Raw genomic sequence first — 14,033 nt, 5'->3', positions numbered from 1 at the left:
GCGGGCGGGCGGGTGATCCGATGCACTCTGCAAAGAGAAAGAGAAACCAGACTGCACCAATATTTAAAGACTATGGTCCCACCCACCCAATTTGCAACATACAATTTGCCCCAGCAACCAGGTTATCCAATCACAATGCCAGGCAACAACTATTAACCTGCCTGGCAACAAGAGGCCTGGCCCGGTGGCCCACACTGCAACATGTGCTCTCATTTATTGGAGAACACGCTTTGGTGATCCATCTTATCTGAGACACTCTGGCTCTGGCTTGTCTGCCTCAAGAAGGGGGTTGATCTAGATAGCCTACAAACCCCTGTTTTTTAAAAAATAGTTTCTTCTCCAGTTAGATTCACAAAATCTTTAGGGGTATGTGTACCCCTGCCTACCCCCAGAAAAAAAGCACTGGTTTTATGATGATTTTTATCTTATTCTTTGTACAGTTTTGAAAAATAAATAAATAAATCTTCAATTTTATTATATGTGCTGCCGAAGCGAGCACTAAATCTTCAATTTTATTTGCACTGCTTCGAACTATTAATGATTAAGTTGTATAGCAATGCCATAAATAAAATGAACAAATAAATCAAAATATTTGACAAATTCATTCTTTGCCAATTCTGTTATGAACTCACTTGATCTGCATCTCCTGGCCTAATGTACGTACCAGAATGCAGTTACCCTTTCCATTTCATATTTCTCCATATTTGTGATGTTGTTCTTGGCGTCAACAAGTGTACCAAAAAAAGCAAAGTTTGTTTTAGGGAAAATTATATTCAGATGTGCTTGCTCGGTGAGGAAATATATTGAGAAATGCATATTTTGCAGGGCAATATGTATTTAAATAGTAATTTTCATGCAGACTTTTCTTTCAAAAAAGAATCACCATGCAGAAATGGGATGGGAGGGAATTAAGGCTGAACAAATGCGAAACTAACATGGACTGGAAATAGACTACTTTGTCCACCCCTATTTTCTCTCTCTCTCTCTCTCTCTCTCTCTCTCTCTCTCTCTCGTACACACACACACACACACACACACACTTAGAGATAAATATACTTAATCAGAAAATGCAGCTGCAGGATGAATTTCACGGACCTGACATTGCTAAAAAGGCACACATATATCAGTATAGGCGATATAAAAGGGGGAAAGAGTGAAGGGCTCTTGTAAGAAATTTTGGACACCTTTGCGCCAGCAGTGTCTGCAACTGCAATTTCAGGAGCAGGAATCACCCTCCTCCTGTTCCCGACCATTTGGAATGTTATCCCTCTGCGATTTTTTTGTTATTCTAAAACGTGCACCACAAATCAATTAATGCAGACGGTTTATACTGGTGAAATGTGTGTGGACTTACGCTGTGCCATTTTATATAACAATATCAAATATTAAAATAGTTGAAGCATTTTATAATAAACAGCGTTTCCCCCCCCCTCCTCTTGATTGCAGTTGATTATGTTATGCAGCTTATTCTGCTCGTGTCACAAAGGTGACTTAATAGCTCCTATAACTCATCTCAACAGCTGACCTTTCTCCCTCGCTGATGAAGCCTATTCAAAACCTGGTGGCCTTTTGCTCATTTCAGGATCTTCTATTTTTCAACTGTTTTGATCATGAATATATTTACCGAAGGGTTTTTCTGTTTCTTAAAAAAAAGAAAAACCCTCCACGAAGACTTCAATGGTCTCTTTAAAAGATGTTATTTAAATAAAGTACAAAAGAAACAGTCTCTCTCTTTTTTTTCGCATTTATGAGTTTTTGCTTACCTGATGCCAGCATGTCGTTAATTAATACGAGAAAACGCTCATCAGGGATCTGAGCATCTGCGTGAAGAAACACGGTGCCGATGTTCTTCACGCCAACTTTAAAGTAAAGTGTCGCAATATCACTCTGTAGAAGAAAGGGAGGTTTAGATCATTACGGAAATATGCATACTGAACAATATTGTCAAGCAAAGCAACCTCATGAAAGGGGAAGCTTAAAGACCCAATTTTTAAAATTCAAATTATCTGAAGGGGAAATTACATATTTTTACAATATAGCAACCTAAGTGCTTCCCCTGGTCTGTTAAGGATCATGTTCTTATGTGCTGTCTTTACCTGAAGGAGAGTCTCTACCCGCATCATCCAAGCGGACACTGAGCTCCAGCTCTGAGGGCCTTTTGGCGGTTCCCTCACTGCGAGAAGCCAAGTTACAGGGAACCAGGCAGAGGGCCTTCTCGGTAGTGGCACCCGCCCTGTGGAACACCCTCCCGTCAGATGTCAAGGAAATAAACAACGTCCTGACTTTTAGAAGACATCTGAAGGCAGCCCTATTTAGGGAAGTTTTTAATGTTTGATGTTTTATTGTGTTTTTAATATTCTGTTGGGAGCCGCTCAGAGTGGCTAGAGAGGCCTGGCCAGATGGGGGGCATATAAGCAATAAATTATTTATTATTATTATCATTATTATTATTATTATTATTATTATTTTCCTGGGCAGCAGTGAGAAGCTTTGCCTTTTATGCGTTGCTGCCCAGCCAGCCAGCCAGCCAGCCAGCAAGAAACTCCCCCAATCTGGGCCAATTTGAACCTGGTTTTGTTGGGTGGGAAGTTATGCCCATGGCTATGATGGCTGGGGGCGTATTCCCCATCAGCTGGCGACCATGTGCATCTGGGTGTCAGGGAAGGAGATGCAGAGCGAAGGTCCACAACCAACGCCCACCAGGGAAAGCAGCGAGTTTCCATTCTTGGACAGTAGTCAGAAGCTTCGAGGGCAGTGTGTTTACCTGGGTTAAGTTCCCTTCAGAAGGAGAGATTACTGAAAACTTGAGGTGTTTTTAAACGTTGAAAAGGTAAAGGGACCCCTGACCATTAGGTCCAGTCATGGCCGACTCTGGGGTTGCGGCGCTCATCTCGCTTTACTGGCCGAGGGAGCCGGTGTACAGCTTCCGGGTCATGTGGCCAGCATGACTAAGCCGCTTCTGGCAAACCAGAGCAGCGCACAGAAACACCGTTTACCTTCCCGCCGGAGTGGTACCTATTTATCTATTTGCACTTTGATGTGCTTTCGAACTGCTGGGTTGGCAGGAGCAGGGACCGAGCAACAGGAGCTCACCCCGTTGCGGGGATTTGAACCGCCGATCTTCTGATCGGCAAGTCCTAGGCTCTGACGTTTAACCCACAGCGCCACCCACGTCCCTTTTAAACGTTACAAATAGACAAATTGAGCAGAGATGAATTAAAACGGCACAGCACTCCTGAAAGCAGCAAATCCTCTGTTGGTCATCAGATTCCCAGACAAGAGATCAAAATGTGTCTTCCAGAGCTCAGGCTTGCTCACTCTTTCTCCACCCATCTCCAACTGCAGTTTCTGTCTCTTGCAGTCTCCAAACCTGCTTTTGTTTCTTGCACTGACAGATGTAGATTACATCAATGCAGTTGGGTGAGAAGGTGGAGGTATGCCACCTATATGTACTCTCTAGGAAGATAAATCAATTGCCAGCTGTTTCAAAAACACTGTGGTCCATTGTTAGCACTATTTCCCTGCTCCCCCGACAAAGGCAAGCCCTGGTAGCAAGCATTTCCAGGTAGGGCTCCCCCTGTTTATTCAGCATTAATCCTGATTTGCTTGCACAAATGTTACACAGTAGTTAGATTATATCCTGCTTTTATAGGGCATTCATTCCGATTTGTCTATGGATGGCATTACAATGCACCTTAATCCTGATTTGCTTGCAGTGTGTTTACACAGCTTCCTGTTGAATCATTTGTCAATCCCACTTTTCAATCTGACTTGTTCCTTTTGAAAGTAGATTTGTTGCGCCAGAGAATTTTAATCCACTTCAGTTGTGCAGGCTTGAAGCAGTTTAGTTTAGATTTCTCTGAATAGACGCATTTTTATATACAGTTTTGACTAACAAACACTCGTTTTACAAAGCAATTTCCCTAATGTAATGCATTATGTGTGTAAATATATACTTACTAATATATGCATTTATATGCACACTTTGATCTTGTATATGCAGTTTTGTGCACCATATTTGGCTGGGAAATTGCACTGCCAAATTTGGAGAAGTGCAACTTTTGAAGGATAGCTGTGCTTTCGTTCACACTTTTTTGGGGGATAGTGTGAATGAAGTAAGTTCACCCTTAAATGCAAACTGAATCGAATGTCTCCCCTAGTGCTAACTTATGTTAGAATTCCTGCTCCATGATTGCAGTCCCAGGATTGTTGTCTTTCACATGATGGTATGTGTTTTGACTCCACAGAGTGGGATGTGATGGAGACAGGATGTTTGTGTTACTGTGTTCCGTGAAGTGGGACTATTGTCCTTTGTTCTTTTTCTCTTTGCTGTCTGATGCTAGACAGAGAGGGAGCCATGTTGCAGTGCTCCGTGTGTGTTTATATGTAAATAAAGTAGATTAGCCAACATCCTGAGTTGCTGAGGTCTGTCATGCGAGATGTTCAAGCTCTGCAGATCCTTAAGTGTGCCAGTGTCGGTTGGCATCCAATGTTCGTCAGAAGAAAGCTTATGAAGCCCCTGAACAATCGACCAGGAGGGAGAGAATATGCCAGTTGGGCATGTGTCTCTGCCAGGGTCCTATTTGAGTGTAGGCTGAACTCCTGACAACTTAGTGATAGGACGCATGCATTGTATGTAGAAGGTCTCAGGTACAACTCATGGCATCTCCATGGAGAGGTGAGACCATGGGAGAGCCAATAAAATTTAAGGTAAAGGACCCCTGACATTTAAGTCCAGTCGCAAACTACTCTGGGGTTGCAGTGCTCATCTCGCTCTATAGGCCGAGAGAGCCGGCGTTTGTCTGCAGAGCAGCACATGGAAACGCCGTTTACCTTCCCGCCAGAGCGGTACCTATTTATCTACTTGTGCTTTGAACTGCTTTCTGAACTTCCGTTGCCTATCAGTGTAGAACATATCATGGTAGGTGGATCCAATGGTCTGTCACGGTGCAAGGCATGTCCCTATGTTCCATTTTATAAACCTGTAGCGAAAGTTAACAAGCCGCAGACCTGCGTAATGTGAGTTGCTTATCTCCATCCAGCATCAATGGCATGCAGAAGTCAAAAAGTAAAATCTAGACTCGGGTTTTTTAGATTTCTGTTATGCCACTGTGCAGTTTTTGGAGTCACAAGACTCTGTTTACATTCCAGACTGTTGGAAGTCTCACAGGAGACGGGAGACGGATGTTGATGTTACTGGTTTCCTGTTTCTTTGTCCCTGTTGTTCACTGACTCTCACAGAGAGCTGATGCATATTCTTTTCTGTCCTGCGTAGTTAGAAATAAACGTAGCAATGTAGCACACATTTCTCGGCTCCTTCTGCTACTGTTTGGGTACTCTGTGGAATGGGAGTGTACCTGAAGCCTCATCAGAGGCTTAGGTTGTTAATCACCGTCGAAGGAGAAGAGCCTTCTGCCACCGCGCCGCTGCCACGCGATTTCTGTTCTCATCCTGAAGCAAAGTTCTTAACCCGAGGTACTATTTCTGGGTTAATGGAGTCTGTAACCTGAAGTGTATGTAACTTGAAGCGTATGTAACCCGGGGTATCACTGTACTGCAGCGGGGTCCCTTCCAACTCTATGATTCTTTGATACAGTCGTACCTCGGTAGTCGAACAGAATCTGTTCCGGAAGTTCATTCGACTTCCAAAATGTTTGGAAACCAAGGCGCGGTTTGCAAACCAGAACACTCACTTCCGGGTTTGCCGGGTTTGGGAGCCAAAACATTCGACTCGCAAGGCGCTCAACTTCCGAGGTGCGACTGTATCTGAATGCAGAATCTTACAAGTGCACTATGAGACCTACCCTGAGATCATGGATCCCATAGCTTTTGCGTAGGCTGATTTGGAAGACTTCCAGTGAGCTGAGAAAAGCAGCCAAGCGGCACAGACTTTGCTTTCCACTTCCTCCGACTCCAATCAAAAGCGCATTTCCATAGGGAGCTTCAAGAATGCGGTTGATGCGGCAGCTACAGGGCAGGAACAGATTTGCAAAGATTAATCTTTTAAAGACAATCAGCTTTCTATCCAATATATTTATGGTTGTAAACTAACAGTGCAATCCTAACCATTTCTACCCACAAGTAAGCCCTACTGAACTCAATGGGGGCTCTCTCCCAGGTAAACAGGATTAGGATTACATCCTAGAGTGGGATTAAGATTACATCCTAAATTAGGATTATGCACTAGGATTTACTTCCAATTAAGCATGCATAATTATGCCACAATCCTATCAACCTCCCAAAGTTATTTAGTCTGTAATGACTGAGGTTATATTTCTAAAATATATTTGGAAATCATTAAAGGTGTTTTCTCAAAGGTGCTGAAGGAAGGGCATTTCTCTTAATCTCCAGTATTGCAGAGCTTTTATTTAAAATTGTAGGATAGAAAGATCACTATTTGTGGCATAAGGAGAAGAGAATCTAAGCATCTGTGCAGTCTGCAAATAAATTTGCCCTTCAATGACCCTCCATCAATTAATAGGGGGAAATAACGAAGCTGCCACTAATGCGTTCACTAATTAATCTCCCTATTAAATTATTTAAAAGTTGATAGCCCTACGATCAACCTTTTTAACAACCATGTACTTGGGAGGGGGACTTGAACTTAAGAACTTATTTAAGTTTGAATTTCCTGCAACTTTGAACTTAACAGCTAAAGCTTGCATAATACTCCTCTCCTTCAAAGGTAAATTGTAAACGCAGTTTACAGCCGAATGGCGGTACATTTGAGATAGTGCTATGTAAGAAAACATAATAGTAACTCTGAATAAAAGGTCTTACTAACATCTAATATACAGTCACTGTTTCCGTTGTTAAATAGACCAGTGATCACACATTTATGTCCCAGGGCACTGTAAACTGATCTTGGAAACTTCTGCTACATTTGCCACTTGGAAGTGTCTTCAAATGTTTTCTAGACTATATGATGAGCTGTGATCCTGGCACACATTCACATGGGTCATAATGAGAAAATCTTGTGGCAACACCACCAAGTCATTAAGGCCATAGGATGCTTGAGAATTTCACTTGGTCTGAATTTTTAAGCACCTGATGTTCACTACCTTGCAAACACGCAGATCAGAAAGCAGTTCTTTTTTGTTTTTCAAACATTTCCAAATCTGCAGTACAGTTCTCCGCTCATTAAAAATGTGTATTTTAGTATAAAATACATAGAAAATTTTGTATTTTAGGGTAAAACGCATATAAAAATGTGTAGCAAAAATGTATTTTTTTCCATCCCAGAAGCACAGCAGATCCCTGTGGGGCAAAATGGCCCCAATCCATTGCATCCAGGTTGCCTGCCACCCAGCCAAAAGGGGACAGAGGGAAGGGTGTGTGGCTGCTGCCACCAATAGCAAATGTAAATAAAATAACCCACTCACATCAATAACAATCAAGGTGTTTTGTTTTGTTTTGCTTTTTTAAGAGCAAGGAGGAAGAAGATCAGAGTAGATGGGGGTGGATTCCTTAAGAGGGCACCTTGTTCATCAATAAAAACTTCCTGACAGTAACAGTTGTTCAACAGTGGAGCAATCTCCCTCGTGAGGTTGTGGACTCTGCTTCCATGGAAGTTTTTAAGCAGAGGTCGGATGGCCACCTGTCATGGATGCTTTAGCTGAGATTCCTGCATTGCAGGGGTTGGAATAAATGACCCCGGGGGTCTCTTCCAACTCTAAGATTCTATGATCACGAGAATTGGAAACTTGCTTTTTCTTTTAAATGAAAGTTGATAACTAAAGGAGGCTGAGCAACAAAGGCCTGTATAGTTAAAGTTATGGTTTTCCCAGTAGTGATTATGGAAATGAGAGCTGGAGCATAAAGAAGTCTGATCGCTGAAGAATTCATGCTTTTGAATTATGGTGCTGGAGGAGACTCTTGAGAGTCCCATGGACTGCAAGAAGATCAAACCTCTCCATTCTTAAGGAAATCAGCCCTGAGTGCTCACTGGAAGGACAGATCCTGAAGCTGAGGCTAAAATACTTTGGCCACCTCATGAGAAGAGAAGACTCCCTGGAAAAGATCCTGATGTTGGGAAAGATTGAGGGCACAAGGAGAAGGGGATGACAGAGGACGAGATGGTCGGACAGTGTTCTCGAAGCTACCAGCATGAATTTGACCAAACTGCGGGAAGCAGTGGAAGACAGGAGTGCCTGGTGTGCTCTGGTCCATGGGGTCACGAAGAGTCGGACACGACTAAACGACTAAACAACAATAAAGGAGCCTGAAGAATGAACCCGATTCTGAATTGGAAGCTATATTATAGACAAGCTTTTTGAAACAGCTATGATTCTATGATTTAGGCTCCCTCAATACTGGCAGCACCACTGCCTTTCTACTCTCTAACATACAAAAGATGCTGGCCACTACAGTCGTACCTTGGATCCTGAACGCCTTGGTACTCAGACATTTTGGCTCCCAAACGCCGCAAACCTGGAAGTGAGTGTTCCGGTTTGCGAATATTCTTTGGAACCCAAACGTCTGACATGGCTTCTGGAGCTTCCTGCAGCCAATCAGAAGCCACACTTTGGTTTCTGAATGTTTTGGAAGTTGAATGGACTTCTGGAATGGATTCTGTTAAACTTCCAAGGTTTGACTGTATTACCATTTGCTTGGTGGTGTTGGAAGTGTTGGCTGAGCAGTTGTAGATCAATTATTTTAGCTAGCCATACACATTACACAGCTGCTCAAGTAGACAAGGTTCTCTGGATCGAAGCCTTTATCAAACAAACTCTTTCATACCACTTCAACATCAGCATGCAGCGTGGCAAGATGATGACAAAACTTTGTTAGTGCTCGGTTTAATAGCCATGTGGTTTGAGGTTTCTTAAACAAGGACTGTGAGTAGAATAAGTTTTTTATTTTTTATTGATTAGATCAATCTCTGCTGGGACTGAAGCTTTCTCAAGAACTCATCCTACCTCAGACTCGCTGACATCTGGCCTCAGGCTGAGCTCAGCCTCTACATGCATGACTTCCTGCCAGAGTAATTAAGTGCGTTTTTCTTGATTAACCCAAAAACAAAACAAGAGGGAAAAATTAATTTGCTTTCTGTTGCAGATCCCGGTGGAAGAGCCTTTCAGAAACTCTTTGGGAAACGATTCCATCATTGCCGTGCTGATGAGGCATCCTCAAATTGGGAAACAATATAGATGAATGTAGTGCCCGTCTTCAAAACTGATACAATACAGTGTAGACACACATACATATATGTGAATGATACCTTTTATGGATTCATATTCCACGGTTTAAAAACCCCACCATTCAAAGCTACCGAACAGCATATGGAGTAGGATGGGAGTGTGACAGAATGAAGAAGTAAGTAGGGAAATTTAGAACATTGAAATGCACCTCACAATTATTTCTTCCCAGTCCTTATTATACATTGATATCTTCACTGAAATGAGCAAGCTGCTAGACAGAAATGCCATAGGACCTGAGAAAGGGGAACTGATGTTTTCCATTTCACCCAGGGATCTCTAGAATAATTTTAAAGCATCAGGGGTTTCTTTCATGACACACACCTGGAATTGTAAAATATTTGAAAGCAATGTAATATTCTATCAACCGAATCTTAAAATATCCTTACAGGTCATGTCTCTATCTGCCCCTGAGCTTTACTGTGGATTTGACTTCAGCAGCAGAGTACCTGTTGGTCACACACTGAGCAGCAGCCAATGGGTTACAATAGATCCTGGCTCCTTGAGACCTTTTTTAAAAATTGCAGATGCATTTCTATAGTCAGCCGGTGCTAAAAGTCTTGCTTAGATCCAGCCACTTTACAAGCACCCCTTATCCTTTTTTAAAACTTTCCAGGAGGGCATTTTCAAATACTTTGTAAATACGCCAGTGTATTGTTTGCATCGAAGTGGCACCTCTCACACACACCAAGACTCAGATAACTTACACGTGCTGTATGGCATCCTCAAAGAGAACAAGGTTCATTGCTGCATGCAGTTCGTTGTAGTGCTCTAACGCCTCTGTTAAAATTCTGGTCAGCTTCTTCCAATCAGATACTGGAAAGTAACGAGGTTCTCCAACACCATGGGCAAAGTGGCAGTAAATTAGTGGCTTATAGATAAATATGTGCTCATCAACACCCTGGTGGCAACAACACAGAGAGACAAACAAGCATGTTAACCCTTTCTCTATATTGATTCTCCTAATTTTAACTTGATATCAAATAGAGGATGCTGAAATTATAGCCACAGAGGCTGAATTAAAATTTAGGAACATAGGAAGCTGCCATATACTGTAGCCTTATTGGAGTTCACCGATTGGGTCTGCGTTGCTCCAGGACAGGAGGAAGGAAGTCAAATGACACCAAGGTTGATTCCAAGAAAGAGTTTATTCTGCTCTCTGGATAGCAGAAGGCACTTGCGTGGTGAGTCCACAGCAAGTCCAAAGAAATGAGAAGTTTCATGCAGTATATATATCCTCCAGGCACCCTCTCCCTCCTTCCCTAGGAACCCAACCACGTCAGCCTATGTACGCAGGTTGACATCACATATGTTCCTGCTCTGGTATTCTCAACCATAAAAGGATCTTCCTTCCTGTACTTCTGACCATAAAATGATCTTCCTCTTCCTACTCTTATCTTGGAGGAAGAGGTCATCAACTCCGAGAATGCACTCTGGCTTTGTTCCCGGACTTAGGTCTGTGCGTCAGGGTTGTGGTAAGATAATACCTAGAGTGTCATCTCTGTTCCACTTTAGAGTGGACAAGGCCAGCCTTATCATCACGGACTGATAAAGGCGAGAGCCTTGTTTATGCAGCTGTGTTCTTGTTATGCATTTGCTCAACAGCTCAAGTTAAAGCATTTTAGAAATGCTAAGAAGAAAGGGGGGGCTTTGAGTCAGTTTTAAACTGACTGCTCAGAAACCAATTCCTTCAATACCATTGGTTCTCCTAAGCTCAGTATTGTCTACCCAGCCTAGAAGTGGCTCTCCAGGGTTTCAAGACCTGGGGACAATCCCAGTTTCTCCAGGAGATGCTGGCGGTCCAACATGGAACTGTCTGTAGACAAAGCAAAAGCTCTACCATAGAGCTACGGCCACTCTCAAATCCCTCTGGCAAGGCAATGCAAGATACTTGACTTGTAGCCAGAGCCTTTGCACATTTACTCAGAAACACCCCAATGTGCTCAATAGGACTTGCTTCAAAGTAAATGCACACAGGACTGTAGTCTGAGTCACCAGATACCACTGCCCGAGAGCAGATAAATTTCCATTCCAGAAAACTAAAAGGTCACAATCCAGCTCAGACTGAGAACATGAAAACAAAAACTGGCATTCTTTTCCTTTTCCTGTTTTGTATGAAAATGTGAAACCAGCCTCGTATTGACCTGAAAGTGAGCACCAGAGCACAGTTATTGAAGGAAGAAAGGTAAAGGTAAAGGACCCCTGGATGGTTAAGTCCAGTCAAAGGTGACTCTGGGGTTGTGGTGCTCATCTCACTTTCAGGCCAAGGGAGCCGGAGTTTGTCCACAGACAGCTTTCCAGGTCATGTGGCCAGCATGACTAAACCGCTTCTGGCGCAACAGAACACTGTGACAGAAACAAGAGCACACAGAAATGCCGTTTACCTTCCCGCTGCAGCGGTACCTATTTATCTACTTGCACTGGCGTGCTTTCAAACTGCTAGGTTGGCAGGAGCTGGGACAGAGCAATGGGAGCTCACCCCGTTATGGGGATTCGAACCGCCGTCCTTTTGATTGCCAAGCCCAAGAGGCTCGGTGGTTTAGACCACTGCGCCACCCGTGTCCCTTTAGTTATTGAAGTACCACATGCCATTACAGATTGTCCAACAAAGATGTGCTCTCCCAAGCCCATGTTCCCAACACGTTCACAATTCTGTCTCAGTGACATCTACGTTGGCTTGGTCATGCCCGCAGAGTGGCAAGATGAACGGGTTCAAGCTGCATGACCACTGACAGACCAACTCTGCATTATAAAGATGTCTGCAAATGTGACAGGAAGACTGGCAGCATCAACCCTGCTCCGTGGGAATCACTTGCAGATGACCGCAGTGCCTGGAGACAGGCAGACAGGTCATGTATCCATAGCAGTGAGCAGAGGAGGAATGACCTCTGGGAGGAGCACAGGGGGAAGAAACGCCATAGTGTGTCTGCAGCAGCACCACCCGACGCCTTCATCTGCCCCGGCTGCAACAAAACATGTCACTCCCATATCGGTCTCCACAGCAACAGCAAAGCGCTGCAAACTTCCAACAGTTTGACTTCACCCCCGAAGGTGCACTCCTCCATTGTCTCTCGAGACAGACGGATGCCAGCAATTTACTTGAAACACTTACTTCTATTGCACCTCCCTAGAAGTTCAAGGCAGCTTGACAGCAAATATAGTACCTTAATCTCAAGCAGTTCTCATATATTTTATAGAATAATAATAATAATAATAATAATAATAATAATAATAATTTATTCTTTGTACCCTGCCCATCTGGCTGGGTCTCCTCAGCCACTCTGGGCAGCTTCCAACAAAGATTAAAAATACATTAAAATGTCACACATTAAAAACTTCCCTGACCAGGGCTGTTTTAGAAATGTTTCAGCAACTTATTGACAGGGATGTAGTGAGAGGGGTGGCTATAAACCTATGTTGTGGGCATGTGACAAGGCATCTGTGTTCTGGGATCAAGTTTTTAGTCCCAGACTTGGGATCCGCTTTTAATGCAAAGATGCATGTGTATGCTGGTTATGCCCATGATGAGCCCCAGTTGTGGATCCCAAATCTTCAACTAAAAACCAATGGTCAGTTGATGCTATACATTTTTAAGCTGTCATGACAGAGTCCTTCATGTGTCACACAATCAAGCATGTGTCACACAATCAGTTCCCTTTCCAATGTATACACTCAGAATCATATTCAGCAGACAGATCACTCTCAACTGCAAAAATCTAAGCTGAAAACACCTGATCGTCATCTTATTGAATGTAACACTGACATAGGCTCACATTTGTGCTATTTTCCTCTGTCTTCATTCCAATAATGACCATTAAAGCAGATGGTTACTGAGGAAATTCACAATCTTCAGCAGAATCAATTAGATCTGTCCAACCTGCTTTTCTAGCTTCAATCAATGCATTTCATTAATGATTAGATGAAAAACACGCCTCAGATAGGAATGTTTCATGGTCAAAGTCACACTCAAGACATACCTCAAAATGCCTTTTGGCTGTATCAATAAGCACTTTGTTATAATGTTCAATATCATTTTCCTCCATAAGTTTATCTGAGTAGACTCGGGAAGATTCATGAAACCATAAACGGACCAAGTCAATAGGAGACCTCACACAGTCCGGGGTGGCGAAAAGCATACCCTACAAAACAGTTTGAAGTGTTTATTTGCACATTATCTTTCTTGAGCATCAGTTTATGACTAGTACCGAAATATGCCATTCAATAAACTGTACTCCTCTGGCACACACAAAAACGTGTGGCTTTGCTATTCACAATATGTGCATATATTTGATAGGCAATTAATGGCTTGCAGCTAAAAGCAACGTGTTGTTTATAATGAGGCACTATGGTTGCCTTGTGAACATCAATTCCTTTTCCTCCCACCCTTACTATCTATAATTTGCATTTGAGTGAAAATCATGCTTTTATACTTTGCCTCGAGAACGGCTTCACTCTATTTACAGCATTCCGTTCTCAAACTATGGCTGTGTGCATATCACCTATTTCCTCTGGCTCCAATGTGCTCCCACCACTGGCTTTTAAATCTGGGTAAACACATTACCCATGATGCAGAGCTATGCCGTCGTTTCTTGAGAAGTAGTACTGTTTCATGTATTTCCCCTCAAACTGGCTTCAATCCGAAATGAAAACTCAAACCACATCCACTTCGTAGTTAAGCTGAGGTCAGTCACTGCGCATGTGTACATGTGAGACAGTCACTGTGCATGTGTACATGACAGCTTCATGAGGACTTGGGGGTTGCGGGGAGGGGGGAAGATGCACAGCTGGTTGAGACATCCCTGCTCCCCTTTTGGTGTGTACAACAGCATGCAAATG

General features: G+C 43.0%; 1 protein-coding gene across 1 annotated transcript in view; it reads right to left on the bottom strand.

Annotated features, from left to right (window-relative positions):
• LOC307220097 (dynein axonemal heavy chain 11-like) overlaps window positions 1-14,033 on the bottom strand; it is a gene marked incomplete at its 5' end in the record, with an annotated part of 229,278 nt that overhangs the window by 106,057 nt on the left and 109,188 nt on the right. The window contains 4 exons of the mRNA XM_079983734.1: window positions 1,764-1,887; window positions 5,805-5,967; window positions 9,905-10,098; window positions 13,175-13,336. Coding sequence (XP_079839860.1) covers window positions 1,764-1,887; window positions 5,805-5,967; window positions 9,905-10,098; window positions 13,175-13,336 — 643 coding nt within the window. The remainder of the gene's footprint in view (window positions 1-1,763; window positions 1,888-5,804; window positions 5,968-9,904; window positions 10,099-13,174; window positions 13,337-14,033) is intronic.

Source organism: Podarcis cretensis (genome assembly GCF_951804945.1).
Source record: "Podarcis cretensis genome assembly, chromosome: 1".
NCBI lineage: Eukaryota > Metazoa > Chordata > Lepidosauria > Squamata > Lacertidae > Podarcis > Podarcis cretensis.
Note: the sequence above shows the minus strand (reverse complement) of the source record. Positions and strands in the feature narration are given on the sequence as shown.